The sequence below is a fragment of the Anoplopoma fimbria genome, chromosome 23, assembly GCF_027596085.1.
Source record: "Anoplopoma fimbria isolate UVic2021 breed Golden Eagle Sablefish chromosome 23, Afim_UVic_2022, whole genome shotgun sequence".
NCBI lineage: Eukaryota > Metazoa > Chordata > Actinopteri > Perciformes > Anoplopomatidae > Anoplopoma > Anoplopoma fimbria.
In genome coordinates this window covers 19950826-19976670 of record NC_072471.1, presented here as the reverse complement: position 1 = coordinate 19976670, position 25845 = coordinate 19950826, and the positions used below count along the sequence as shown (strand labels likewise).

General features: G+C 44.2%; 2 protein-coding genes across 2 annotated transcripts; one reads left to right on the top strand and one right to left on the bottom strand.

Moving 5' to 3' along the window:
- The first annotated feature begins 5148 nt into the window (after window positions 1–5148).
- Window positions 5149–16676, top strand: il17ra1a (interleukin 17 receptor A1a). Its single transcript, XM_054624908.1, has 11 exons — window positions 5149–5358; window positions 6288–6312; window positions 6610–6756; window positions 7359–7480; window positions 9692–9818; window positions 10266–10322; window positions 10409–10566; window positions 12167–12241; window positions 12354–12423; window positions 13677–13787; window positions 14241–16676. Exons 1-11 carry the CDS (start codon window positions 5230–5232, stop codon window positions 15704–15706), a joined length of 2487 nt encoding a protein of 828 aa, XP_054480883.1. The 5' UTR covers window positions 5149–5229; the 3' UTR covers window positions 15707–16676.
- Window positions 16677–23222: 6546 nt separating this feature from the next.
- Window positions 23223–24648, bottom strand: tmem121b (transmembrane protein 121B). The gene has a single exon (XM_054625103.1). It carries the CDS (start codon window positions 24646–24648, stop codon window positions 23365–23367), a length of 1284 nt encoding a protein of 427 aa, XP_054481078.1. The 3' UTR covers window positions 23223–23364.
- Between the last annotated feature and the right edge of the window lie 1197 nt (window positions 24649–25845).

The following is a 25845-nucleotide window of genomic DNA, read 5'->3' as shown; positions in this document are numbered from 1 at the left end:
GAAGTGTATTCAACATAGGTATTCAAGAGAACTACTAGTCACCAGAAGTCATAAGTGCATCTCCTTTCTTAAACAAGCATCTAAGAGCAGAAACCAGAGCAAAAGTATAGTGCAGAGGCAAATTACTACGAAAACAATAATTGCAACAGACTAATACGAATACAATAAGTGCTACAAACTACTACAAATAGGATAAGTGCAGTAAACAAATACGAATTCAGTAAGTGCAGCGAACTGATACGAATACAGTGAGTGCAACAACTAATACGAATACAATAAGTGCTACGAGGAAGGCTCAGGGTAGTACTTCTTGAAGAGGTGAGTTTTCAGCCTGCGCCGAAAGATGGGCAGTGACTCTGCTGTCCTGACGTCAGTGGGGAGTTCATTCCACCACTGAGGGGCCAGGACAGAAAAAAGCTGTGACCGGGTGGATCGGCCGCAGGGACCTCTGAGCGACGGGGCAACCAATCGCCCCGAGGCAGCAGAGCGAAGTGGTCGGGCGGGGGTGTAGGGCTTGACCAAGGCCTGGAGATAGGAAGGAGCTGTTCCTTTCACTGCCCTGTAGGCTAGCACCAGAGTCTTAAACTGGATGCGAGCTCTTACAGGGAGCCAGTGTAGAGAACGGAGAAGGGAAGTTGTGTGGGAGAACTTGGGGCGATTGAACACCAGACGTGCTGCAGCTTTCTGGTCAAGCTCCAGAGGTCTGATGGCCGACGCCGGGGCTCCGGCAAGTAGTGAGTTGCAGTAGTCCAGGCGGGAGATGACCAGAGCCTGGATGAGCACCTGCGCCGTCTCCTCAGTGAGTAAGTAAGTAAGTAAGTAAGTAAAATTTATTTATAAGGCACACAGGAAGGGGTGAATCCTCCTGATGTTGTAGAGGAGGAATCTGCAGGAGCGTGTGACCGATGCAATGTTTGCTGAGAACGACAGTTGGTCATCCAGGGTCACACCCAGATTCCTCACAGTCCGAGTTGGCGTCACCACGGCATCATCAATGGTGATGGACAGGTCTCGGTGCGGGCAACCCTTCCCCGGGAGGAACAGTAGCTCGGTTTTGTCCAGGTTGAGCTTCAGGTGGTGTGTCGCCATCCACTTCGAGATGTCAGCCAAGCACGCAGCAATGCGTGCCTCCACTTGGGTGTCACCGGGAGGAAATGACAAGACCAGCTGGGTGTCATCGGCATAACAATGGTAGGAGAAGTCATGCGAGCGAATAACAGAACCCAGAGATGATGTGTAGAGCGAGAAGAGAAGGGGGCCCAGAACTGAACCTTGTGGAACCCCCGTAGTCAGCATGCGTGGTTCCGACACGGCCCCCCTCCATGTCACCTGGTAGGATCGGCCTGTCAGGTAGGATGCAAACAGGGAGAGTGCAGAGCCTGAGACGCCCATCCCCTCGAGGGTGGAGAGGAGGATCTGGTGGTTCACCGTGTCAAACGCCGCTGACAGGTCCAGGAGAATCAGGACAGAGGAGAGAGAGTTCGCTCTCGCGGCGTGAAGCGACTCTGTCACCGCAAGGAGGGCCGTCTCTGACGAGTGACCCACCTTGAACCCGGACTGGTGGGGGTCCAAGAGGTTGTTCTGGTGGAGGTAGGAAGACAGTTGTTTAGAGACAGCGCGTTCAAGTGTTTTGGATAGAAAGGGTAGAAGAGAAACCGGTCTGAAGTTCTTGACATCAGAGGGGTCAAGTGATGGTTTTTTCAGAAGGGGGGTGACTCTGGCAGTCTTGAAAGCCGAGGGAAAGCATCCCGAGATGAGAGATGTGTTGATGAGGTGGGTGAGGAAAGGAAGGAGTTCAGTGGCAATAGACTGAAGAAGAGGGGAGGGGATCGGGTCAAGGGAGCACGTGGTGGGGCGGTTAGATGTAACAAGGTCAAGGACCTCGTTAGGGGGGAGGGGAGCAAAATAGGGTAAGATGGGGTGTGGAGAGGGAGGGGGAGCTGAGGGGGAAGAGCTGGAGAGGGTAGAGAGGGAGAGGGTGGACAGGGAGAGGGGGGCTGAGAGAAGGAGGATCTGATATCGTTTACCTTCTTGTCAAAGAAGTTGGCGAAATCATCAGGGAGAAGGGAGGAAGTAGGAGGAGGGGGTGGGGGTTGGAGGAGTGAAGAGAAAGTTTCAAAGAGTTTTTAGGATTGGAAGCAGAGGTTAGGATTTTAGAGCGGAAAAAAGCCGCTTTAGCAGTAGCTAGAGAGGAGGAAAAAGTGGAAAGGAGAGATTGGAAGTTAAGAAGGTCCTCCGGGAGTTTGCCTGTTCTCCATTTACGCTCAGCCGCTCTTAGGCTCCGTCTATCAGTACGCACTGAGTCCGACAGCCATGGGGCAGGAGGAGTTGGCCGTGCAGGCCTGGAGGTGAAGGGACAGAGGTTGTCCAAAGAGGAGGAAAGGGTGGAGAGGAGAAGATCAGTAGCAGTATCGGGGGATAGGAGAGTGAAGGATTCAGGGTCAGGGAGGGCAGAGGTAACGGAAGAGGAAAGATCAGCGGGGGAGAGGGAGCGGAGGTGACTACGGGTAGAAACCATGTGGGTAGGTGGAGGAAGTAAGGGGGAGAGGAGAGGGAGAGGGAGTAGGACATGAAGTAGTGGTCCGAGAGCTGGAGGGGAGTGACAGAGAGGTTAGCAGTAGAACAGTGTCTAGTGAAGATAAGATCCAGCTGGTTGCCGGCCTTGTGGGTAGGAGGAGAAGAAGAGCGATAGAGGTCAAAGGAGGAGAGGAAGGAAAGCAGTGGTTCTAACTTATCAGTCTGGATGTTGAAGTCGCCGAGCACGATGAGTGCGGAGCCATCGCCATGGAAGTGCGAGACTAGTGTGTCAAGCTCCTCCAGGAACTCACCAAGAGTGCCTGGTGGGCGATACACAACAGCAATGGTGAGCTTGACTGGATAAGTGACAGTAACAGCATGAAATTCAAAAGAGGAAGGGGAGAACTGTGGAACAGAGACAAGAGAGTATTTCCATTTTGGGGAAATTAGCAGGCCAGTGCCACCACCTCGCCTCGCAGCTCTGGGAGTGTGAGAGAAGGAGTACACATCTGACAGAGCTGCGGGTGTGGTGGTGTTTTCTGGTGTGATCCAGGTCTCAGTTAGAGCAAGAAAGTTGAGGGAGAGCAAGGATGCGTAGCCTGAGATGAACTCAGCTTTCGGCACTGCCGACTGGCAGTTCCAAAGCCCCCCCGACACCACTTGTTCACCATGGGCTGAGAGAGTGGGATAGATGAGATTAGTGGGGTCACGGCACCTGGGAGTGACCCACTGTCTACGTGACCACCGGACAGAGGAACAGACAGAAATAGGATGCAGACACATGGTAGTCAATATAAACAAATTACTGACCCGTACAAGTACACGCTCGAGAAGTCATTGCTTGACGAAGTCTGGCTTGAAAAGTCGCCCTGTTGCCTTTGTTCGCCCTAGCCTTTCAAGTCTGGCTTGAAAAAGTCGCCCTGTTGCCTTTGTTCGCCCTAGCCTTCGTTTGCCAGACGCTTCCAGCCACCAGCAGTGGTTAAGGACCTACCTACTGATTGCTCATTGTGTGCCAGGAGTGTAAGCCACTCCCCCTAGCAGTTAAGAGGACAATTGACCTATTGAAACTAAAGCACACCTCTCAAAGCAGTTCCTGATTACAGGAATGGCAGAACAACAGAATCAGCATCAAACACTTCCTGATTACAGGAATGGCAGAACAACAGAATCAGCATCAAACACTTCCTGATTACAGGAATGGCAGAACAACAGAATCAGCATCAAACACTTCCTGATTACAGGAATGGCAGAACAACAGAATCAGCATCAAACACTTCCTGATTACAGGAATGGCAGAACAACAGAATCAGCATCAAACACTTCCTGATTACAGGAATGGCAGAACAACAGAATCAGCATCAAACACTTCCTGATTACAGGAATGGCAGAACAACAGAATCAGCATCAAACACTAACCTTTTAAGCAGGCTTGGTACAGTTAAGAGCAACTTAAGAAAGCAAAGACAATATACTTAGTCTATCCTAGCAGAATCAAGTAGTTCAGTATCCCTCCAGAAGTCAAATACACTGTTTATTTTCGGTTCATACGGCTCGAATAAATCCACAGATGATGTTATGAACTCAGACGGCGTTTTGTTTCCCAGGATATCTGGGACTGCCACAACAAGTATAAAGCAGAAATAGTATTTATTTATTGCATGGTTGATGGTGAAATAAATGGATTTATTATTATTATATATTATATAATATTATTATTATGCTATATTATTATTATTATATTATTATTATTATTTACGTTAGTTAATTTGTTAACAACCCTAATAACTTATTTGTATAACTAGCTTAAATATACCCATCCCTTCGTCCCCCTCTCTGTATACAGGGCTGTGAAGGATCACCATCCTGAGTAAGAAGCAATCTCAGGCTGCTGTTTTGAAAATGAGCTGCCAACCATTTTTATAACAAAATAAATGAAAACCCATTAATGGAAAGTTGTGATGTTTTTTTCTTTAAGCATATTCAAATATCAAGCATAATTGACCTACATTTGATTGATTTTGTTAACTTTGATACACTCTAGTGAGTGGCCCAGCCTTTCGTATATTTTTCTATATGTGGCCCTCAGTGAAAAAAGTGTGGACACCCCTGATTTAGAGTCTTCAATGAACCTTAGTTACATGTCTTTGGACTGTGGGAGGAAGCCGGAGAACCTGGAGAGAACCCACGCTAACACAGGGAGAACATGCAAACTCCACATGTTGAACCCGGGCCCCTCTTGCTCTGTCAGGGAGTCCGTGAAAAGTTTTTAGATTAATTTATTTGAAATGCTTCATATTTCAACAAATAATATATAAATAAATAAAAAGCTGGTTCATAGATTATATCCCAATCTAAGAAATATACTCTTACAATCAGCAAAATACAAGTCTAATATCTTTCCAATACGTTTCTCTTGTGTTATTCTTTACCATGAGACTGTATAAGTTTAACACAGGTTAAGGGTCATAGTGTACATGACGGTATACTTTCTATCCAATCATCATCTTCAGAGGCAGCCACACAGAACAGTCTCTGTATTCCCAAGTGACGTGAAGGTAGCACAGGATGGTTTCCCGTAAACAGAGTCGGTGCTTTACGCAGAAACCAGGAAGTGTTCAGTCATCACACAGCCTCAGTCACACAGCCTCAGTCACAGACTCCCTCTCGTTTCCGCCCCAGTGCAGGTTTAACGTTACCTGAGATGTGTTATTGATGGCGGGGCTTTGGACTGACGGAACCGTCGCTATGGTTGTTCTTCGACCGGTTCTGCTGGTGATGTGTGTGTCGCTGTCGTCCGCGGTGACGGTGTTATCACGGCCTCCGCTCAGCTGCTCCCGACAGGTAAGGGTAGGCCAGCCACGGCTCCACGGCTCCACGGCTCCCCTGGAGCAGGAAGCACGTTGGCCAATATTTACTGAGTTATGTCTGATATCTGAATCTACTTTGTCTTATTATAACGGCACTATATCTCACTATGTTGTTAAACAGAAAGGAAAAACTGCTGGTTGGGTATAATTGTGGTTTTGTGCTAATAAACATTTTCTTGACATGACAACATCAATTTGTACCAAAATATGAAAAAAACTGCCATCCTATTGTGTCATTTCATATATAGTAAAACTTGTAAAAACACATCAGTTTAAAAATATGACCAACTTATTCAGATAACAGACTATATCAGCTCAGTCTCTCATGAAAGGAAGATACTTTCATGTTGTGATGACACACAGTATACTGGTTTTGCTGACTGAGGTGTGATTTCCTGTTAAGTATTCCCACACATTCTTGCATAGTGTTACAGATTACAATTTAGCAATTGAGTTAATTTGAAATTCATACAATCTACCATTTGTCACATTTTTCCAAAAAGTTGTGTATCCACCAGAGCGTGTTGACTGGCCCAGCTTTACAGCGTGGTGTCCAAATAAGATTATTTTTTAAAAATGAAGTCTGGAGGAAATAGAACTCAACTAACACAAAGCCTACACTATGAAGGTACTGAAGCCTGCCACAGTAAATGTGCTTTTGTGAAAAGCACATTTACTGTACAGAGAGTATTGATGATTGGACCCGGCCTGTTTACAACCCCACCCAGTTGTTGATGTTTGGTTTTGTTTTATGTTTAATTTTGTTTCAAAGTTATGTTTTTGCTGTTCTGTAAAGCACTTAGTGTAATTGGTGAAAACTTGGCAAGTTAATAAAGTTTATATTTGTAAGATTGACAATACTACAATTTATAATCCCTGTTATCTTGTTTTCTCTTGCCAAAGGGTTTGAGGTGTACAGTCACCACAAGTAAGTGCATTTTACTCTTCCTTATTCCTACTACTGTCATTTCCTCGTTACTCTCAATTGTTGAGCGCACGAAGAGAAAGCAGAGAGCTGTTCAGTATTCTGTCCCCTAACATTACCATATTTCAGGTTTGGATTCTGAGCGGTGTAAATAATATTCGTAGACACATTTAGTCAGCAATATTATTGTACTCTATCTTTAAGTTAAACTAAGAAATGTAGTTGTGAACGATAGAAAATGAGATTTGATGTCAGGTTTCCCAGCTCTCTGACATGCAGCTTGTGTCTGTCTGTGTACAGCTAACTGTATGGATATGACATTTCTGAATGTGAATAAGTACACTCCCAGCAGTCCAGAGGGGCTGCAGGTGAGGGTGGACACCAGGCAGGATGACACCGGAGACCTCTACCCTGTGCTGGTCGCTAACTGGAGCATAAAGGATGATGGTGAGTTTGTTTGCTGTCTCAGGTCTTACATTAAAAGATGCAAGAGGAGTGGTAGACAAGAAAGAAGTACATTTAATCATTGTTAAAGTGGCCCTATAATGCTTTTCCCCTCTCCTTTAGTGTGCTTATATATTTTTTTTTTCCCACGCCTAAAAGGAGTTACCCTCCCCCTCAGAATCACTGCTCCTGAAGTGCCTGAAACGGCTCGATTGAATTCTCTCCGCTCTGGAAGACGGGGCTGAATTCTGTTTGTAAGGGGCGGGACATTTCCGACGCATGCAAATAGTTAACTAATCACAACAGAGCGGGCTAGCTGACTAATCAGAGCAGACTTTGCTTTCTGGAGGGAGGAGCAAGCACTACAACGGAGCGTTTCAGAGAGAGGGTGAGAAGAGGTGCTGCAGGACAGCCAGGATGAGAAAAACAAGGAGGATTATGAGCATTAACGCATGTAAACATGTTGTAACTGTAACTGGAGATAGAAATATTCATCCGGAAAATAGCATAATAGGGCCTGTTTAAATTGCAGATGACTTAAATGTAGCTTCATTTGATGTGATGTAGTGAAGACAGGCAGTGACCTCTGCTGTGTCTCTCCTCAGGCAGTGTACGTGACCTGACAGCCACTGAGCTTCATGTTCTGGAAAAGTCCACCAACCAGAACCTGTGTGTCCGATATTCCTTCAAAGACGAACTCTCAATGAGAAGTCCGACAGGGCAAAAGGTGGGTGGCTCACAACAACTTAGATATTTAGCGCAATTATAGTGCCATTATCAAATATGTGACCATTATAATATAATATTTTATACTTGTATACATAAAGGGAGAAAATATTTATTTTTATTGTATGATTTTTAAGATCAGAGGACTCTGAACCTTTGCCTTTTTCCCCTGAATATGTCCTGCTGGTATTATCACAGTTCATAACATCAGAACTGGACCTGATCAAAGTCACTGCTTTTTCATTGAACAGTATAAGCAGCTTATGTTCTTTCTATGGCAACAGTTAAAATAAGGATGAGGTGGAGCGCATTAAAAAAATGTAACAGTTTATATGTTACTCTATAAGAAAATAGCTGGAAAGCTGAGATGTTTCATAACAATTCAATTAAATTCAGTTTATTTTGTATAGCCCAAAAACACAAATTACAAATTTGCCTCAGAGGGCTTTACAATCTGTACCCATGCGACATCCTCTGTCCCGGAACCCTCACATCCTCTGTCCTTCCCTCACATCGGCACAGGAAAAACTCCCCTAAAAAACCCCTTTAACAGGGAGAAAAAAGGAAGAAACCTCTGGGAGAACGACAGAGGAGGGATCCTTCTCCCAGGATGGACAGAATGCAATAGATGTCATGTGTACAGAATGAACAAAATAACAGAGATACAACACATTCAATGTATATGACATAAATTCTTTATATCATCACAGTAGTAAGCAGAGTAACGAAGGAGAAAATTAAGTCTACTTATAATAACAGCAGCAATGACTAAAGTAGAATTAAAATAATGATATAGGGAAAAGAAATAGTAATGTGAGTAATAATAATAATAATCGGAGTAGCAGTGGGTGTCAGCCGGGTCACGGCAGGAGGCACGACCACGGTCCAGGTACCACAACGATTCATGGAAACCTGCGAGGCGAGAAAGCAAAAGGGCTTCAGGGTAGAAGCAAAGTCAATAAGCGTAATCGTACAGGGAATAGTAATAGTAATGTGACTAATAATAATAATAATGGTAGTAGTAGTGGGTGTCAGCAGGGCCAAAGCAGGAGGCACAACCATGGTCCAGATATAACTACGATTCATGGAAACCTGCGAGGCGAGAAAGCACAAGGACTCCGGCGAAGAAGCAAAGTCAGTAATGTGCATAAATAGGAGTTGAATATATAAAGATGGAGGGAGAGAAGAGGAGAGAGGAGCTCAGTGTGTCCTAGGTAGTCCCCCCCGGCAGTCTAGGCATATAGCAGCATATCTAGGGGCTGGACCAAGGCGAACCTGAGCCAGCCCTAACTATAAGCCTGAGCCAGCCCTAACTATAAGCACTATCAAAAAGGAAGGTCTTAAGCCTGCTCTTAAAAGTGGTGAATGTGTCTGCCCCCCGGACTGAAACTGGAAGTTGGTTCCACAGAAGAGGAGCCTGATAACTGAAGTGCAGAGAAGCACTGGCTACCAACACAGACCTATTCAAGCGTACTTACCTTTTAACTTGGCAATTTGGCCATTGCCTTCTTGGCTTTTTGCATCCATTGAACGGAAGTAACGATATTAGGACTGCTGAGGAGTGACGTAGTGACGCAATATACGGCTCTGGAAGTGACCTATGAATCACTGTGTAGCCCCGCCCTAAAGCATACCCTGCTTTATGGTCCATCTGACTCTAAATAGACCATAGTTTACTTGAAGACTTAAAAACTTCAAATTAGAGGTTGAGACCATAAACTCATGTTTACAATGTTTACTGAGGGAATAAATCAAGAGAGAAGTATGATTATTTTCTCATAGAGCATCATACAATCGGACTTCTTTTTGCAACCAGAGGAGTCGCCCCCTGATGGTCAGTAAAGAGAATGCAAGTTTAAGACATTTCGCTTCGGCTCACTAGTCAGAACTGGAAGTTGCCACCTGGTGCCCCCATTCGGCCAGGTTAAGAGTAGTTAGTAAGGAGTAAGCAGGCAGTGGCAGTATAAAACGGGTAATAAAAGGTGTATGGAGAAAGTGTGAGTCATCGCCTTGAGCATGCAGCCATAACCGGGCACCCAACATATTTTGCCGTTTGCTGCAGCTCAATATAAAATAGTAGCAGTAGATCAAGGCCAGAGAAAAAAAAACTGTTGCATAGCTTCATTTAGAGCTTAGCGACACAGTTTTTACCTTATCAAATCGGTCAGCAAAGAGAACATTTTCTGACAGACAATATTGTTTGCTCTTCAAGTGGTCGTTCTCAGCTGACATGCTTGTGGTGGACCCTGGTCAGTCGTACAGCGTCTCCGTCTTCAACATCCCCAAACCAGAGCAGGGCCACAGCAACTACGACGTCCGCAGAGATGTCAATGTTCCTGGTGAGTTGAAGTCAAAACCAGTTGAAGTAGTTTTTTTAACAAGAGTTTATATATTTCTGTTCATGCTTATGTTTCATTTTATTAAATGTATTTACACATTTGTGTTTTGAAAAATCTCCTGTTTTCTTATTTGTATCTTCTTAACATGTCTGTTAGTGTGGAGCCTAAGTAAAAGTTTTAACTGGATTATACAGGATTATGTAAAGTGTATTTATTCTGAAATATCAAGTAGCTAAAAAGGTCAACATAGCAGCTTTAGAAGTCTGCAAACAAAAGATTACAGTGTGAAATGACTCATGGAGCTGTTACGCAATAACCTAAACTCGACAACAACTATGTTTTAGGTAAAATAAAGCAAACTAGGTGCATCCGGTGTCGTCTTCCCTTTGCAGAACTCTTAGTCCTCTTGAGATTCTTGAGACTAATGAAATTCTCTGGTTTACTCAGATTGTACAGATCCCACAGATCCCACAATGCAGATGACCAAGTTTTGCATAGAGAGAGGTGAGTCCCTGAAATTCTAAAGCCCAGTAAGAGTGAGTAAATCACATATACCATTTCTAACAAGCTGCCTTGTTGCTGTACTGTAGGAAGTCTGTGGAAGCCTAACATCAGTCTGACTCAGATCTCTGCAGTCAGTGGAAGAGCTGCTGTGGCTGTTAGCTTCACTCCTGACACGCTCTGTGAGAAATACACTGTTATTGTTCGCTGCTCCACTACCCAACATGCAACAGACATTACATACAAGGTGAGGTCAAAGCCTACTGGATACGTATCTTGTTTGAGTAGCAATAGGCTGTCTCACATAGAAGATGAATGCATTTTCCTTTTTCCGTGATTTGACTGAGAACATTACTGCATGTGCTCATGACAACATCCTGTGTTTTGTACCTCAGCCTAGTTTTAAGCCTAGTTCTTGTCTTTATGTCAGTACAGGAAACTGTGTCCTGCCTCTTTATGCAGTATATGTCCACTGATGGTGCACATCATTTTTTTGCGAACCACTTGATTGTACTGTATGTCCCCACAGAGCCATGAGCTGCAGTTCATTTGTGAGATGTCAGCATCTCCCTCTGTTCTTTCGTAGGCCTACTGTCTACCTAGTGTATTGAGTAGAATCATGTGCCATATAAAACTGTCTTTACCAATAACTAGGTTATGATATTAAACAGAATAAGGTTTATGAACCACTGGATTAACTTGATAAACGTCTCTTCAAAGCACACACCAAACTGTAGTTTGTGTTGCTCTTGAATTGTATATTGTGTTTATATTTCAGACTAATTTAATTCTCAAGTGTTTTTCCCAAAACGAGAATACTTATTTATTGTTATAACAATGATGAACTTCATTAGTATAGCACCTTTCATATAAGAAATGCATGAATGAAATGCATGAGTGTTATGAATAACGCAAAATAGACACATAGAATTAACATTTAAATCAGGACTAAAATGGAAAAAAAACTCTTTATAGTAATAGTAAAAATAATATAAACATAAGCTGAAATAGAATACGTGAAATGCATTACATAATGAAGAAAATAAACCCACTGAAGAAAAATACTTAAAATAAAGTACCTATATTTGCATCATTCACACATATATATAAATAAACACTGCATATGCATCAAAGTGGTAACCTTTCGATAAAAATCTCAAATTAACAAGCAAAAAATAAAAAAATTAGAACACATTTGCATATTCTTTGAGATTATAAAATCATAAATTTGGGTTAAAAACACATTTTCTGAGATTAAAGTCACAAATTTACTAAATGTATTTTTCTTTTTTTAACTGGGGTTTTGTTTTCTTCAAGGAACCACATCTCTTCACTATGCAAGGTTTTAGGACCTCTGAGGACCGTGTGAGGCGTGCATCAGAGATCTTTAGGATTTATCTGATAACCCATTGGCAAACTAAAACATACACATGACTTTAATCTCAGTTTTCACTCACATGTTTATGACTCTATAATCTCAGACAATATATTTTTTCTCGTAAATCTGACTTTGATCTCGGAAGTCCTGAATATGTTTTTGGAATGCTACCCCCTTCCCCCTGCTCTGTAATTACTTTTCACCTACAATGGCCTTAAAACGATGTTTTCCATCAGTCTTCGCTAAGTGTACCTAATAAGGCGCACATCTGTTGCCGGCATGTGGTGTGTAGCAACATGCCACTACAAGATTGCCCCACGAAACACCTGACATCATTTTTTCTTAAACAGCAAGGTGTTCACATTCAGATGCTCCAGAATTATAGTCAAACATTTTAATTGATTATTGTGTTCTTATAGTGTTTTCTTCCTTAAATTCTGTGCCTCAATGACAAAACTCTCTCCTCCAGGCTAATCAGACGACCCTGAATGTAACATTCAGCCTGGATAAATGGCCAAGATTTTGCTGCCAGTTTGACGCTGAGGTAAAATATTTTACTGAGTGACGTTAGTGTATTTTTGTTTTTTTTCGAGATTGCAATAACGCTGCACTCACTATGATCGTGCTTGTTGACATGACTGTATTCTTTGCTGCAGATCAAACCTTTTTTCCCTCAATGTGGCCAGGACTGTGTCCGTCAAAAGAGAACTCTGGATATCTGTTCTGGTATGTTGGCCCCTAGCCATGACATTTATATTTATTAATACTTTTAAGCACTGGCTTTTTTCTGGCAGTCTTCCATAAAGCCCAGCTCTGTTAAAGATACTGTGGAGCTTTCCAACTCTATCAGGGTTATCTTTGGTCTCTTTGTTGCCTCTCTGATTAACTTCCTCCTTGCTTGCCGTGAGTATTTGTCCTCTCTTGGCAGGTGTATTGTGGTGCCATATTCTTTCCATTTGTAGTAATGGATTTAATGGTGCTCTGCTAGATCATGTGACAGATCATGTGACACTTAGCTTGCACACAGATGGAATTTATTTAACAAGTTGTGTGACTTCTGAAGGTAATTGGTGGCACCAGATCGTTTTTCTTTTCGTTTCACCACATCAATTGTGACTTATTTTGTGCAGGTCCATGTATTTAATCCAAATATAAAATCCATTTTAATATTTGGATTATATGCAATGCCATATGGGGTGAACATACTGCAACGCACTGTAAGTCTTTCTTGATCCCAGGGGGAAATTTAGTTTTTTCAGCAACAAGGAAAGAAAAAGTACCGATAAATGAAAAGCTCCTGACGGATGAGGTACTGGCAGCCACACCTGCTTCCCACAGCATAGACAGACAGACAGACTCTCCCTACATTAAGACACCATGTTTTAAAATCAGCTCAAGCCAGGAAATGCATTTACCTGTTAATGGCAAAAACAATTACTACTTCTGCTTTCACAGTATTTTGTCACAGTATTGCAGGGCAAGCAAATTAATTATGGTCCAATTATATTTTTTGTGTCACAGCCGTTCTGAAATGAATATTAATTAATTACACCTGCAAAGTCATGTCAAAATGGCTTCTGTGAAAAGGCCCTTTTTTTTCTGGTTAAAGTCATTTTGGGGAGAGTTTTTTCATATCTGAGGCGAGTTTGTGATTTGTGCTTTATAAATAAAAGTGACCTGACTATTGGACAAATTCAAATATTTTACCTGATGATGGCAACAGATGAAAACTAGGCAATCACCCACATCAGTACCTCATCATGTGGGAAACAACTGAGTTAGCTGTAAGAGAATTGTGTGAATTAATTTGTGGTGCTAGAGAAAAAGTCAGGGGATCAACAAAGTCAGTCAAGCAATCAATCCAGGAGCCATTCTGAATGACCAACTCACCAACCTTGCCTGGAGCTTCGCCATTAGCATGACTAACACAACACCTTATGGGAAATGCTAATCAGTGAACCATGTTCTGATTTCCACAGTAAAGCCGACGGATGCCCCCGATGTCCCCATGTACACGTTTGTCGTCCTGGGAGTGGTGTTTATGTGTGCTGTGATGGCAGTTATGATGTACGTCCTCTGCAGGAAGCCAGGTTAGTCCCACTATATTTTCAGTTTGAACTATTAAGTTCTAACTTCAAAATGAATCTGATTTCAATGAGAAACATTGATTTAGTTGATTTGTCCCAATGTTATGGTTGAAAAGATTCTACATTTTGAGACTCAGGGCAGAAAAGATTCTACATTTTGAGCAGCTAATGATGCGGACAGAGATATCTGTGTTTACCTGGGGGGGTAGTTATGTCGCCTAAACATAACTAAGTCGTTTCATGTGAAGGAATTTATTTTTAAAAGACTGTATGCATGTGATTAGCATGAATTGACATGTGTTTTAGCTTCATGCTCTGCTCAGAACAACATTACTACACTAAATGTTTACATAGCAAATAGTTGTTTGCTGCTATATCAATGATCTGAATTTTTGTATAAATAACCTTTAAAATGTCTCTTAATTTGCATTTATCTGTGCTCTTATGCACTTTCAGGCAAAACTGGTGTAACTGCGGCACCTGTGGTAGATGAAATACCGTGGGAGCAGCCTAAACAGCCTCCCAAGGTGCTGGTCATCTACTCCCAGGACCACCGCCTCTACAGGGACGTAGTGCTAAAGCTATGCGCCTTCCTTCAGGCCAAGTGTGGCACCAAGGTGCTGGTGGACATGTTAGACTCCACTTCGGTCGGCATGGTTGGGCGCCTTCGCTGGCTTGAGTGGCAACGACAACAGCTCAAAAATCCCTCCGACAAAATCCTGGTGCTGTGCTCGCAAGGCGTCCAGGCAAAGTGGAGAGCCATGTGCGGTCAAGGCCGGGTGACTCTGAGGGAAGACGTCCTCTCCCCTACCGACGACATGCTCACTCCCTTTCTCAACCTCTTCCTCCCAGACATGCACCAGGCCGGCATGCTGGGCAGGTACATGGTGGCTTACTTTGACGACATCAGCAGAGAACAAGATGTACCATCAGTTTTTGACATTGCAGTCAAATACAAGCTGATGAAGCATTTCGAAGAGCTGTACTTCCGCATCCTAGACATTGAGAAGTATCAGCCAGGTCAGGTCAACCACATCAAGGGCATAGGTGGGGACGAATATTTTGACTGTCCATCAGGTAGAGCCCTGAAGAATGCCATCGAAGCCTTCCACGCCTACCAGGTGGAAAATCCTGACTGGTTCGAAAGGGAGTGTGTGAACGATGAGGAGGAGGTCATGACTGAGGCTAACCGACTAATAGACCAGCTGCAGATCCCTCCAGTCCTGGAGTGTGTTCCTCTAATCAGAGATGGACTTCCTGTCTACATCCATGAAGTACAAATCAATGAAAATGGTGAAAGTCTCCTCGTGCTTACACCTGAGCTCAACCCAGAGCACAAACTGTTGTCAGTGGCAGAACTTATACCAGTAGTCAACCCTGAGCGCAAACATCACTATCTGTCAAACCTGGATGAAGTGTTGACGGATCATGTACATCCTCACAGCCCCAGGCCAGAATCTGTCTACATAGTTGAGCCTGTTTTGAACAACCTGCGACCACCAAGACAGAACTGGCTTTCCCTCCAGGCAGAACCCTCGGGTCAAATTCCCATAGAGAATGAAGAAGAGGATTCCCTGCTACCAATGGGCCATCTCTCTGCTCGTTTAGAGAAGAGAAGCTCGGCCCCAAAGGACACCCTGAACTCAAAACCTCAAGAATTCACATGTGACAGCATGCAGAGGGAATACTTCCATCAATCCGAAATCGGCCATTTTCAGCCTGCGGAGATGGAAGAGGACGAGGTTCTGGAGCCCAGTGGAAAGGGTTCAAGCAGTGGATCTGATCAAGGCTACATCTCCAAAATATCCTCCCAGCACGAACACCCTGTCAAAGAGGATCCACTGGTGGCTCTGAGAAGACTGCAAGAGGAGCTGTTTCACAAGAATCTGGGATACTCTGACATCGGTCCTGAAGGGAACTGATGCTCACAGTCGGGAAATAAGCACTAAACCTTAACTGCCTTTAACCTGTGTCAAATGCATGATCGTACTGAGCGCCTGAATGTAGGAGGGTGGAAGAGCTCAAAGCAAATTAGTTTCTCACTTTTTTTCTGTTGCCAGTAAAGTGTAATGCTCCACTGTTTGTTGATTTTCTGGATATAATAACTCCTATATTATTTTTGTATTATTATTGTTATTTGAACATTAAACATGATCATGCCTTCGTAGATACACAGTGACTTTACATGAAGTTTTTTCAGTTTTTTAATGGCTTGTGAATTTGTTGCATTCAGTCAAAAACAGTTGTTTGATCAGATGTTGCACGTGGAAGATATGTAAAGGCAAATTATATTGGACTTCTTGGACGAAGGAATAAATGATGGAGTCATTTGCACCACCACGTATTGAGCCCGAAAGCTCTAGGTTCACAATTTGGCAAAATAACATGAAAGGCATACTGAAGAGACTTAAGGCAGCGTACATTCTCACATGCTCTTGAGGCCATATCTTGTAGGGGGGCCCTAATAAAATCTAGTGGAAGTCTAGTTTTGAAGGTGCAGGTGGCAGCTCCGGAGACGGACTTTCAGTTAACCGTAGCATCTGGATTTCAGCCAGCACTTACCCCAAAGCCGGGGCTCTGATCCTGGTGGACTGCCCCAACTTTCTATTCCTGCTGTCATACAGGTTAGAGCCAGCGCTCCACCCCACCGGTGCTGGGGTTTGTGCTGGCTGAATTTGACTTGCTACAAGTGCTGTACCTCCAGGCCAAGTAGTCTCCTGCTGGCAGGGAGGACGAAACTAAAATACGAGTCGTTTTCTCGTTTCTGCCATTTTGGATTTAATTTAATAAACAAACTCTCAAAGCGTACACAGACCCTGTACCTTCACCAGGAGTTACAAGCCCTCGGGGAAGCTCAACGTTTCTGTCCTCTCAGTTGACTGAGCGCTATAGTGACTCTAAAGGAACAAGTGGCATTGCAGGACAGGGCCACCTGGGCTAGCTGGTTAGCATACTCATTTCAGTAGATATCTCTGCAAAACAGAACAGGGATGTTGTTGCGCTCAGGATTCGTCAGACACCAGAGAGAAGGATTGTTTTGAGTTAAATTCAAAAGTGCTTTATTTTAAGCTTTGCATGAATATTGCATTTCCGAGCAGTTATACGTGCACGGACCAGGGAGATGTGGATGTCTAACAGAGATTAGAATACCAAAAAAAGGCGCTGGACAAGGTGTAATCATGTCATCTTCGGGTCTGTAGCTGCCTTGATTTCAGGATAGGTTCTCAGGTTAGGGAGCCTCAGACAGTTTGGTCAAATCACAACCATTTTTGCTGGTTTAACGGTGTTATCGGATAGTACAGTGTCTATTTCTCAGAACCTTTGAAAAATCTAAGGAGAAAACAACGTTAAATGTACCTACCATACCTTCACATTAAAAAAAAAAACCTAAAATAAATAATGGAAAATCAACGGAGCAAAGGCTTACTCTGATATCGATGTAATGTTAGCGAATGAGGGGTGAGAAGCCCCCTACCTCCCCTTGCTAATATTTAGGAAAAAGGCACTGGAAGTACTGGTAGCCTACAGGCAAAAAAGGCAAAAAAGATTTGAGATTTGTGTACCTGACATGTTTATTTTATTTAGTTTTGTATGTAGTTCAATATTGTATACAAAGGTTTTGTGTTTCTGTCAAGGGATGCTGGGTTGGGGTGGGGGAGCCAAATGGGAAGGGAGTTAAGTAGGAAGTATTTCAAATGTTTATTCTGTGAGTTACCCATGTCAAACTCGGAAAAGAATCAAGGACGAGTTAAAGGGGTTGTGAAAGTTGATAACCATCCAAGCTAAATAGCCGCAACTTATTTGTGTTTTACTGGAATAACATTGAAGCATATGCAATATATATATATATGTGTATGTGTATGTGTATATATATATATTCCGAGGGGGTTTGGGTCCTTGTCACCTTTTTCACTGATGAGTTTGCACCCTGATTAAAGTAGCAGGCGGAGCTGTTTTAGCTATAAGCGGCCTGGTTGAGCTCTGGGCATATCACACTGGCTCACGTCCCATTGGTTGCTGTCATCTTTCAGTGTGTGTATGTTGTCGAGTGTACATGTCGAATCTGGTCTGGACTGGTTTTATTCGGGCAATCTGTTCTATTTCCTTATCTTACTGTCAGTTTTCTACAGTGAAGGACCTTGCCTACTCCTTAAGCCAGGTGGTTGATTCATCATGTGTGTGTGTGTGTGTCTCAGGCCCTCCCTGTTCTTGTGTGACTGTTCTGCACTTGGCGTGTAGACGCGGGGATGCTCTCACGCAGTTTCTGACCTTCTACAGTACTTTTCCACTCTTTCTGAGTGCCTGAGTTTATGTGTAATAAAGTAAAGCGTGTTTGTTAATACTGCTGTCATGATTATTTTATATTACTAATAAAGTAAAGCGTGTTTGTTAATACTGCTGTCACGATTATTTTATATTACAATGTCTTTGATAAAACGTCAACACTGTTAACTTCCTGACATTCTGTTGACAATTTTAGTTCATTTGTTGAATGTTTCAAACTGAAATATCTGAATTTTTACTGTTTTGATATTTTGTTTCGCAGTTGAACTGCATTGCAGGAAATATAATGATGTGTTGCCTTCAACAGTTGTCCTTTTATCATTGGGAGAAAGGTCAAATCAATCCAGGAATTAAGTATGTTGTAAATAACATTTGTATCTGTTAGTTTGTGTAAGGATCACACCTTCTTTGATTATCAAGGTCTTTCATACCTTTTACAGCGGGTATCTTTGTCATTTTCCTTTTTTTATAGTGAAATCCCCAAAACAGTGCAGCACTTTCCTCAGATTTATTTCAGGTTTCAACCACATAGTACTCTGTCTTACATCTACAGTACATAGATTGAATGAAATCAGTACAGATATACACCACACAACTTTACAGGACAGGTAGACTCCCATCTGTAACAACAGCAATGTTCTTTCCATGTAAACAAGTTTGAAGAAAAAGAAAGCCTGTATAATATAAGACAGGAGAGTATTCAGATTGCACACATTGTGTTTTTCATTGCACGTAGGCTAACATTTGAATCTGTGTAGCACGATTGGCTCCTTTTGAATATCCATGTCCATGAAAGCCTTTGATAGTTTCAATGTACTTAGTTACTGTGGTTGTTCATGCAGGTTAAAGGCCCACTATACTTCAGTTTAAAGTTCAATGTCAAGAAATGCCCCTGCTCGTGAGTTAATCGTATGGTAAGCTTCATGTGCAGATCCCAAAAACATTTTAAGAAAGCCTTTCCAACAGCGTACGTAAGATACATATAACCATTTAGCAGATTACTGGCATTAGGAAATTATACAAAATAGTATAAAATATAACATTTTAAATACTTTGGCAATATATGATAAGCAATTAACAAGCTGCTCTTAGTTCATCATGAGAAACAAAGCCGGGAGAAGCACTGAAGCAGTCAACATGTATTTCGTGTATAGCGGCAGCTCTAAGATCTGTAATCCTCCACAGAGAACACACAGCAGGGTCAATCTCAACATCACTTTCACCAGATCTCATAGTGTTGATCAGCAGATAGTCTTTGTCATGAAGATCCCTCTGTTGTCATTAACATATGACATGAGTATGGAGCTTCCACATTCAAGTAGTAGTTTGCATATGGGTGGAAAACTACCTCTATGTTTGACATCATCATGATATCACATGTCAAGGCTTTGGGGAATATAACATCAGTGAAACAGCACAACCACCTGTTATCAAGTATTTCTATGTTGAGTTAGGCTTTTAAGATCTGGTTGATGTGAAGGAATTTTCCTTATTGCATGTTAAACTTCCCTCATGTAGGTTAAAGGTAACTGTCTGTAGGTCAGGTCAACTGTCTGTCTCTCTTCGCCTGTCTCACTCTATGTGCCTGATAAGGCCGAGCTGGCTATGGCAGCTGGTAGGCCAAGGTCAGCTAGAAACCTTCGGTATTTGGTTTAGACTCAACAAAGGTAGATGTATTTCCTTGTTTAGATCTTATATCCATTATAATCGAAACACATGCCAGGCTGATGTAGAACTAACCCTATTTTGATATAGCGGAACTTAGCTGGTCTGGGGAAGGTTAAATACTGTGCTCAAGGACACCATCTTCAGAATTGGGTAGCAGTACGCTGTGATTCACATTCTCCTCAATCGAGCAACAATAAATGTTACTGCATAAGACATCTGGGTCTGCCGAAACTTCTCCTGTCTCCAGGGAACTAGCTCTAAGATTTCCATCCCGGTTGAAAGCTCTAGAAAAAGCAAAGTTCTCTGAATAGTTTGAATCCTAATGCTAGCTATATTTGAAATTGATTTAAAATGAGCTTTCCTTGTTGGTTCTACCTGACATTGTGTTTGCCAGCAGCCAGAACCATTAGAGCAGAGTTGGTCTGAACTACATTACTTCAGTGACGGCACTGCCGGGGTTGAGTCAAATAACGATATTAATATTAATAAGTGGTTTGCCCCCAAGTCTCTCTTTGCATGTTTGACACTTGTTACATGCAAGTCACGTCTCTGATGATTCTTGCCATTTACTAAGCAAACTGCATGTTTTGTGGTTGCTTTTCTCCAGGGAGTCACTGGTATCAGTTCATTTCAATGCAGCATAAAAATCCACTGCAGAGACCTGAAACTTACTTCATAGGTCATCTTCTACCTTGAACGTCATATGAACATTCGACTTGGGTACCTAGACAAAACCAGGAAAACAAGACCAAAAGTATGAGGGGAGTACACATACTATTGGCCACAAAGTGTACAGTGCAGATTTGTCAAATCAATCTGCACTTAAAGGTGCATTAAGCATAAGTCAAATGTGACTCATGGTTAATGCAAAATACATGATGTTCACTGTGCTGATTTAGTGGGGGACAAGTTCAATTTCAACATTGTATTGACATGATGATAAACTAGAAGCTTTGTAAAAAGGTAGGCAAACATGTAAAACGCTACACAAAATATCAGCAATAATGTAAACAGGTATTTGTGATTTGCAGTAAATGGGTAAAACTCAGGTTTTTTTTGGGGGGTGGAATCTCCTTCTCACCAGTCTTGATCCCTCAGCAGTCCTACACTGCTCACAAGGCACGACCTTTGACCTGCATACACCGATCACTCATAGTAGCAACTCGCCCAGATGCCCTCACTGTAATTAAATTCACCTCCATACATTGAGTTCATTCAGCTCCAAAATAATACGCTCTAAAATCCATTGAGACCCCTTTGAGCCTTATTGCACAATTTCTTTACAATACAACGTCTTTATATACTTTGATCTGCCACTTTTTTTGAATGCAACATTACCATAAGCTTATGGAAGAGCTCATCATGGACAGTGAGCATGCCATGAGATGTTATTCAAACAAAGCTGTAGTATCAGTCTAGTTAATGCACTGCTGTAGATGATGCACTAAGGAGTTTAGAATCCCACCAGTGTTTGTTCCCATTTGAACTCATCAGGATATAAACTTCCACAAACACTCAAAAACATACACAAAAACTGCAAATTTTAAACACAACCTGTCGGATTCAGCAGGTGGGTAACTTTTCAATTGTTTAAATTCTATTCAATCATTTGGATTTTTTATGTCTGATAATTTGGTCACAACCAGAGTCAGACAAAAAGATGGATCTGATTGAGACAAGTCTTCCACCTGTTAAGTGAGTGGTTTGTTAGCCAAGCTTATGTTGTGTTCCAATACCAGAGACATGAGCAACAAAATGGCTGAGCGTTGCCAGCAACACTGTTGGCGAGTTGCCGTGAAGTGATGCCCAAGCGCTCATTGATGTAGTTATGTCATCAAACAAAAGCATATGATTGGTTGACGCTTTGTTGCATCATTGGAGAGATGAAAAAGTTGAGTCCAGCTCTGTTTTTTTGTCTGGACTTTTCGTACAGTGTCACGTATCGGCAAGCGTTACTGTTGTTGCTTCATGTCATCGGCTTCCATTCAGAATAACTTATGGCCCGTATCTCTGTCGTCCTTATGGTGAACAGAGAGAAAACCCAGCAGCTCTGTGATGGAGACAGAACTTCTGAGCTGCTGAATGCAGTCAACAAGTCATTGCATTCCAAATGACCAACATTAGCATGATGATCTGATTGGCAATTTGTCAGTGATTTCAACAATGCAGAGACTGGTTACAAAAATGACATCATATCTTCTTACCTGCCACATCTGTGATAAGGATTTGTAATTGTGTTGCCTCAACAAAACCAATTCATGTGGTTGCTTTTTTGTTTTGTTTCACTTTACATTAATCAGAACATTGTGAGGTACTCTGGGTAAAAATAGGTTTCCCTCTAATTGTAGTCAGAAAATGCAGTTTAGTTGTATGGGAACAGAATTGCAGAAACACATGTGGGACAAATGTTGGGGAAGATGTTCACACAGCTGTTGGTCAACCTTCCATTCCTAAACCAATAATATCTCTGCTACAGTTTCTGAATGTGTTGAGCAAACAAGATGCACCATGGAAGTGATTTCAAACCTTTTGATTTGTTGGGCCAGCCGGGGGGGATTCTCAGAGGATTCTTTAAATTGCACTTTAAGTCTCAATACGACACAAGGTCCAGTTGCTGTCCTGCTGTACCTTACAGTGCATTGGTGGAATGCGCAGACTGAACACACACAACTCAGCACAAGGTCCAATGGGCTACGGTTTGTTCTCCATTTGTAGTAGGCTATTGCAGGTGTTGGGTTTGACTGTAGCACCTGTAGACTGGTCTGAGAAGGAAGCACTGTAAGGCTGGTACAGATAATGGGTTCCAGAAATGTCCAAAAATTGTAAAATCCATTCTCCTGTTATGTAAAATGTCTTACTTCCAAGTAGAAACCTCAGAAAGAGAAGACAGCGCAGAGGTTTCAGAGATGCACTTATCTCATGTCTTTACTGTTAAGCAACATACCCTGTAAAAAAAATTCAAACTGCTTTGAAAAATACTTTTTTTTGCCTATTATATTGAATCCATAATATTTTTTTTGCATCTGATAATGTTTTATCCATAATACTCCCAATATGGTTGTTGTTTAATCACAGCTGGTCATGGCTAGATCACCAGGGGCCCTGAACACCTCAGGCTTCACAGCTGCAGTAACCTGTAGCAGCTCTAAAGGTTAATGCAACGTTTGGTAATATACACCACTTCAGCCTCCAGTCTTCTGTGTGTTCACAACAGTCACAGGGACCCTGTCTGTGGGAAGACAGACATCAATACAAGTAGTATAAGCGATTTCTATTCACCATCATTGTACAAGGTTGGATAACCATCCAGGGTCTGGGCCCCGGGGCCCTTCTACACCTCTATGCTCACCACTAGAGCCAACTGAGAGAATATGTGTTTTTGCCAATTAGCTTTAGTTTTTCTTTCCAATTTTATTTAATTTGAAATAGAATCGCAAATATCACATTATTATTATTTCCTAAATACCCTTTTGTAGATTTCTTGTCCTAATTTATCCAGAGCCACTATCTGTAGACGGGAGTTGGATTCGTAATTCGTATTTTCCCATTTCCTGAGCGTGTCTGCAACGCAGCACGACCTCTCCACCGCCCCGTCCGGCCCCGGTGTGGCCCCGGTGTGGCCCCGGCTCTAGGACTGGGTGACGGCCAGGGTGTTGACGTACCCGTGCGGACACATGTCGTTCTCGGACACGCAGTGGGAGAACTGAGCCGCGTTGTTGCCGCCGGACAGCCGCCGCACCCCCCGCATGGCCACGCACTGCTCCACCAGCTCCAGGAACTTAAACACCAGGAAGAAGATGTTTTTGAACATGAACACCGACACCGGCATCGTGTAGACGTAGACCTGGAAGCACCGGACCACCAGCAGGGGCGCGTTGACCACGAAGCCCGAGGAGAAGCGGGCCCACAGCCAGCGGCAGCGGAGCTCCGACGCCGTCAGCTCGTAGAGCCAGACCACCGGCACGGACAGGGCCACGAAGTACACCGACACCACGGTGTACTGCAGGTACACGCTGGGGATCTCGCTCCTCAGCAGCATCTCCACCAGCGTGAAGCTGTCCAGCAGGTCGAGGCAGGTGGCCGTGAAGCAGCTGTGGGAGTGGTGCCGCGTCGCGCCGTTCAGGTCCTCGGTGATGGCGTTGAGCAGGCAGCAGAGCAGCGGCGCGGACAGCAGCACGACCACCTTAAAGCCGGTCAGTCCGCACGGGACCTTCAGCTCGACCAGGTCCAGGATGGACGTCTCCAGGATCAGCACCACCTTCGGGGTGCAGGCGATGACGTAGATGAGCCAGGCCAGGTAGGCGTAGGTGAAGTCCCCGAGGCCGCAGCCGAGCACGGAGGTCTTCTGCTGGAAGCCGCAGGCCCGCTGCCTCTTGCTGCGCGCGTTCTTCATGAAGAAGATGCCCCAGCCCGAGACCACCACCACGTCCGTGGCGATCCACGAGCACCAGTACAGGTCGGTGAAGACGATGAGGTAGAAGTCCAGCACGGCCCCCTGGAGGACGAGCAGCAGGAAGCAGAGGCCCTTGTACAGCAGGCTCCTCCTGGACGTGTGCGCCAGCAGCGGGGCGGTCTGCATGAACTCCCCCGACGTCATGGTGCAGGCAGCGGACCCGGGGCCGAGGGGACCCGGGGCTGGAGGAGGGGACCCGGGGCTGGAGGAGGGGACCCGGGGCTGGAGGAGGGGACCCGGGGCTGGAGGAGGGGACCCGGGGCTGGAGGAGGGACCCGGGGCTGGAGGCTGGAGGCTGGAGGCTGGAGGCTGGAGGCTGCGGACCTCCTGCGGGACGATGCTGCCGCTCGTGGTCTGGGTGTCCCGCCTCCTGCTCAGCTGCCCGGGCTCCGGAGAGAGGAGTCTGGGCAGTAGCTGCTTGTGCCGGAGATAGTCTGCCTCCGGAGTGTCTGAGATCATCGTATGCGTTCAGCCGCCTCCCCTTCCTCCCTTTCTCTCTCCTTTCTCTCCTCCCTGATGCGTTTAAAGGTGGAGGGAGAGAGACATCCGCAAAGACAGGCATGGAGTCTGGTGGACTGGACTAGAGCTGAATTATTGACATTTATTTATTATTTCGTTTTGAATACATGATTTAGTCTATAAAATAAATAGATCAATAATTTAATAATAATAATAATAATAATAGGTGTTCAATTTATGATGGCAAACCATACATTTTACATAAGCTGTATTTAACAGTCGGAACGTAAATATTGCAGCAAACAATATCATTTATGTAAATATACAGAGGATTAATGTCATCATGAGCAGAGAATAGAGTCTTTCTCTCTGTGGTGTGTTGTTGCTTGCTTTCTTGACATCAGGCCAATGAGCCTGTTATTTCCTGATAGCACGTTAGCGTGCAGGATGAATGTGTTAGTGTTGTTTAAGTGGGGACAGGGGCCACGTGACAGGGCAGTAATGAGATGTGGCCCCCATAAGAGAGCAGTCTGTTTATGATAGGACACTCACTGGTAGTCAGGGGTCTGCAGCATGAAGCACAACCCTGAATAGTCATGTTGTGTACACCGACCACATACCCACAGCCTCCAACACACGGAGCGGAGCCGCGGTGGAGAGGAGGAGAGGAGGCGGTGGAGAGGAGGAGAGGAGAGGAGGAGAGGAGAGGAGAGGCGGTGGAGAGGAGAGGAGAGGCGGAGGAGAGGAGAGGAGGAGGAGAGGGAGCGGAGAGGAGAGGACCGGAGAGGAGAGGAGAGGAGAGGCGGTGGAGAGGAGAGGAGAGGCGGTGGAGAGGAGAGGAGAGGCGGTGGAGAGGAGAGGGGAGGCGGAGGAGAGGAGAGGGAGGAGAGCGGTGGAGGAGAGGAGAGGAGAGGCGGTGGAGGGAGGAGGAGGCGGAGGAGGAGAGGCGGTGGAGAGTGGGAGAGGCGGTGGAGAGGCGGTGGAGAGGGAGGAGGAGAGGCGGTGGGCGGGGAGAGGAGGCGGGGAGAGGGAGGAGGGGGAGGAGAGGAGAGGCGGTGGGAGAGGCGGTGGAGAGGAGAGGAGAGAGGAGAGGAGAGGCGGTGGAGTCCCGGGCGATGGAGACTGGTGGAGGGGGCGGTGGAGAGGAGCTGTAGACCAGAATGATGCTGAATGAGGAGACGGTGCGTTTTATGTGGA

Bases quoted from the DNA above. Each gene is read 5' to 3' on its own strand.
- il17ra1a (XM_054624908.1), top strand. From the start codon at position 5,230: ATGGCGGGGCTTTGGACTGACGGAACCGTCGCTATGGTTGTTCTTCGA. The intron at 10,323-10,408 runs GTGAGTCCCTGA...GCTGTACTGTAG, and splicing joins CAAGTTTTGCATAGAGAGAG to GAAGTCTGTGGAAGCCTAAC. The intron at 12,424-13,676 runs GTATGTTGGCCC...TGATTTCCACAG, and splicing joins AACTCTGGATATCTGTTCTG to TAAAGCCGACGGATGCCCCC.
- tmem121b (XM_054625103.1), bottom strand. From the start codon at position 24,648: ATGATCTCAGACACTCCGGAGGCAGACTATCTCCGGCACAAGCAGCTA.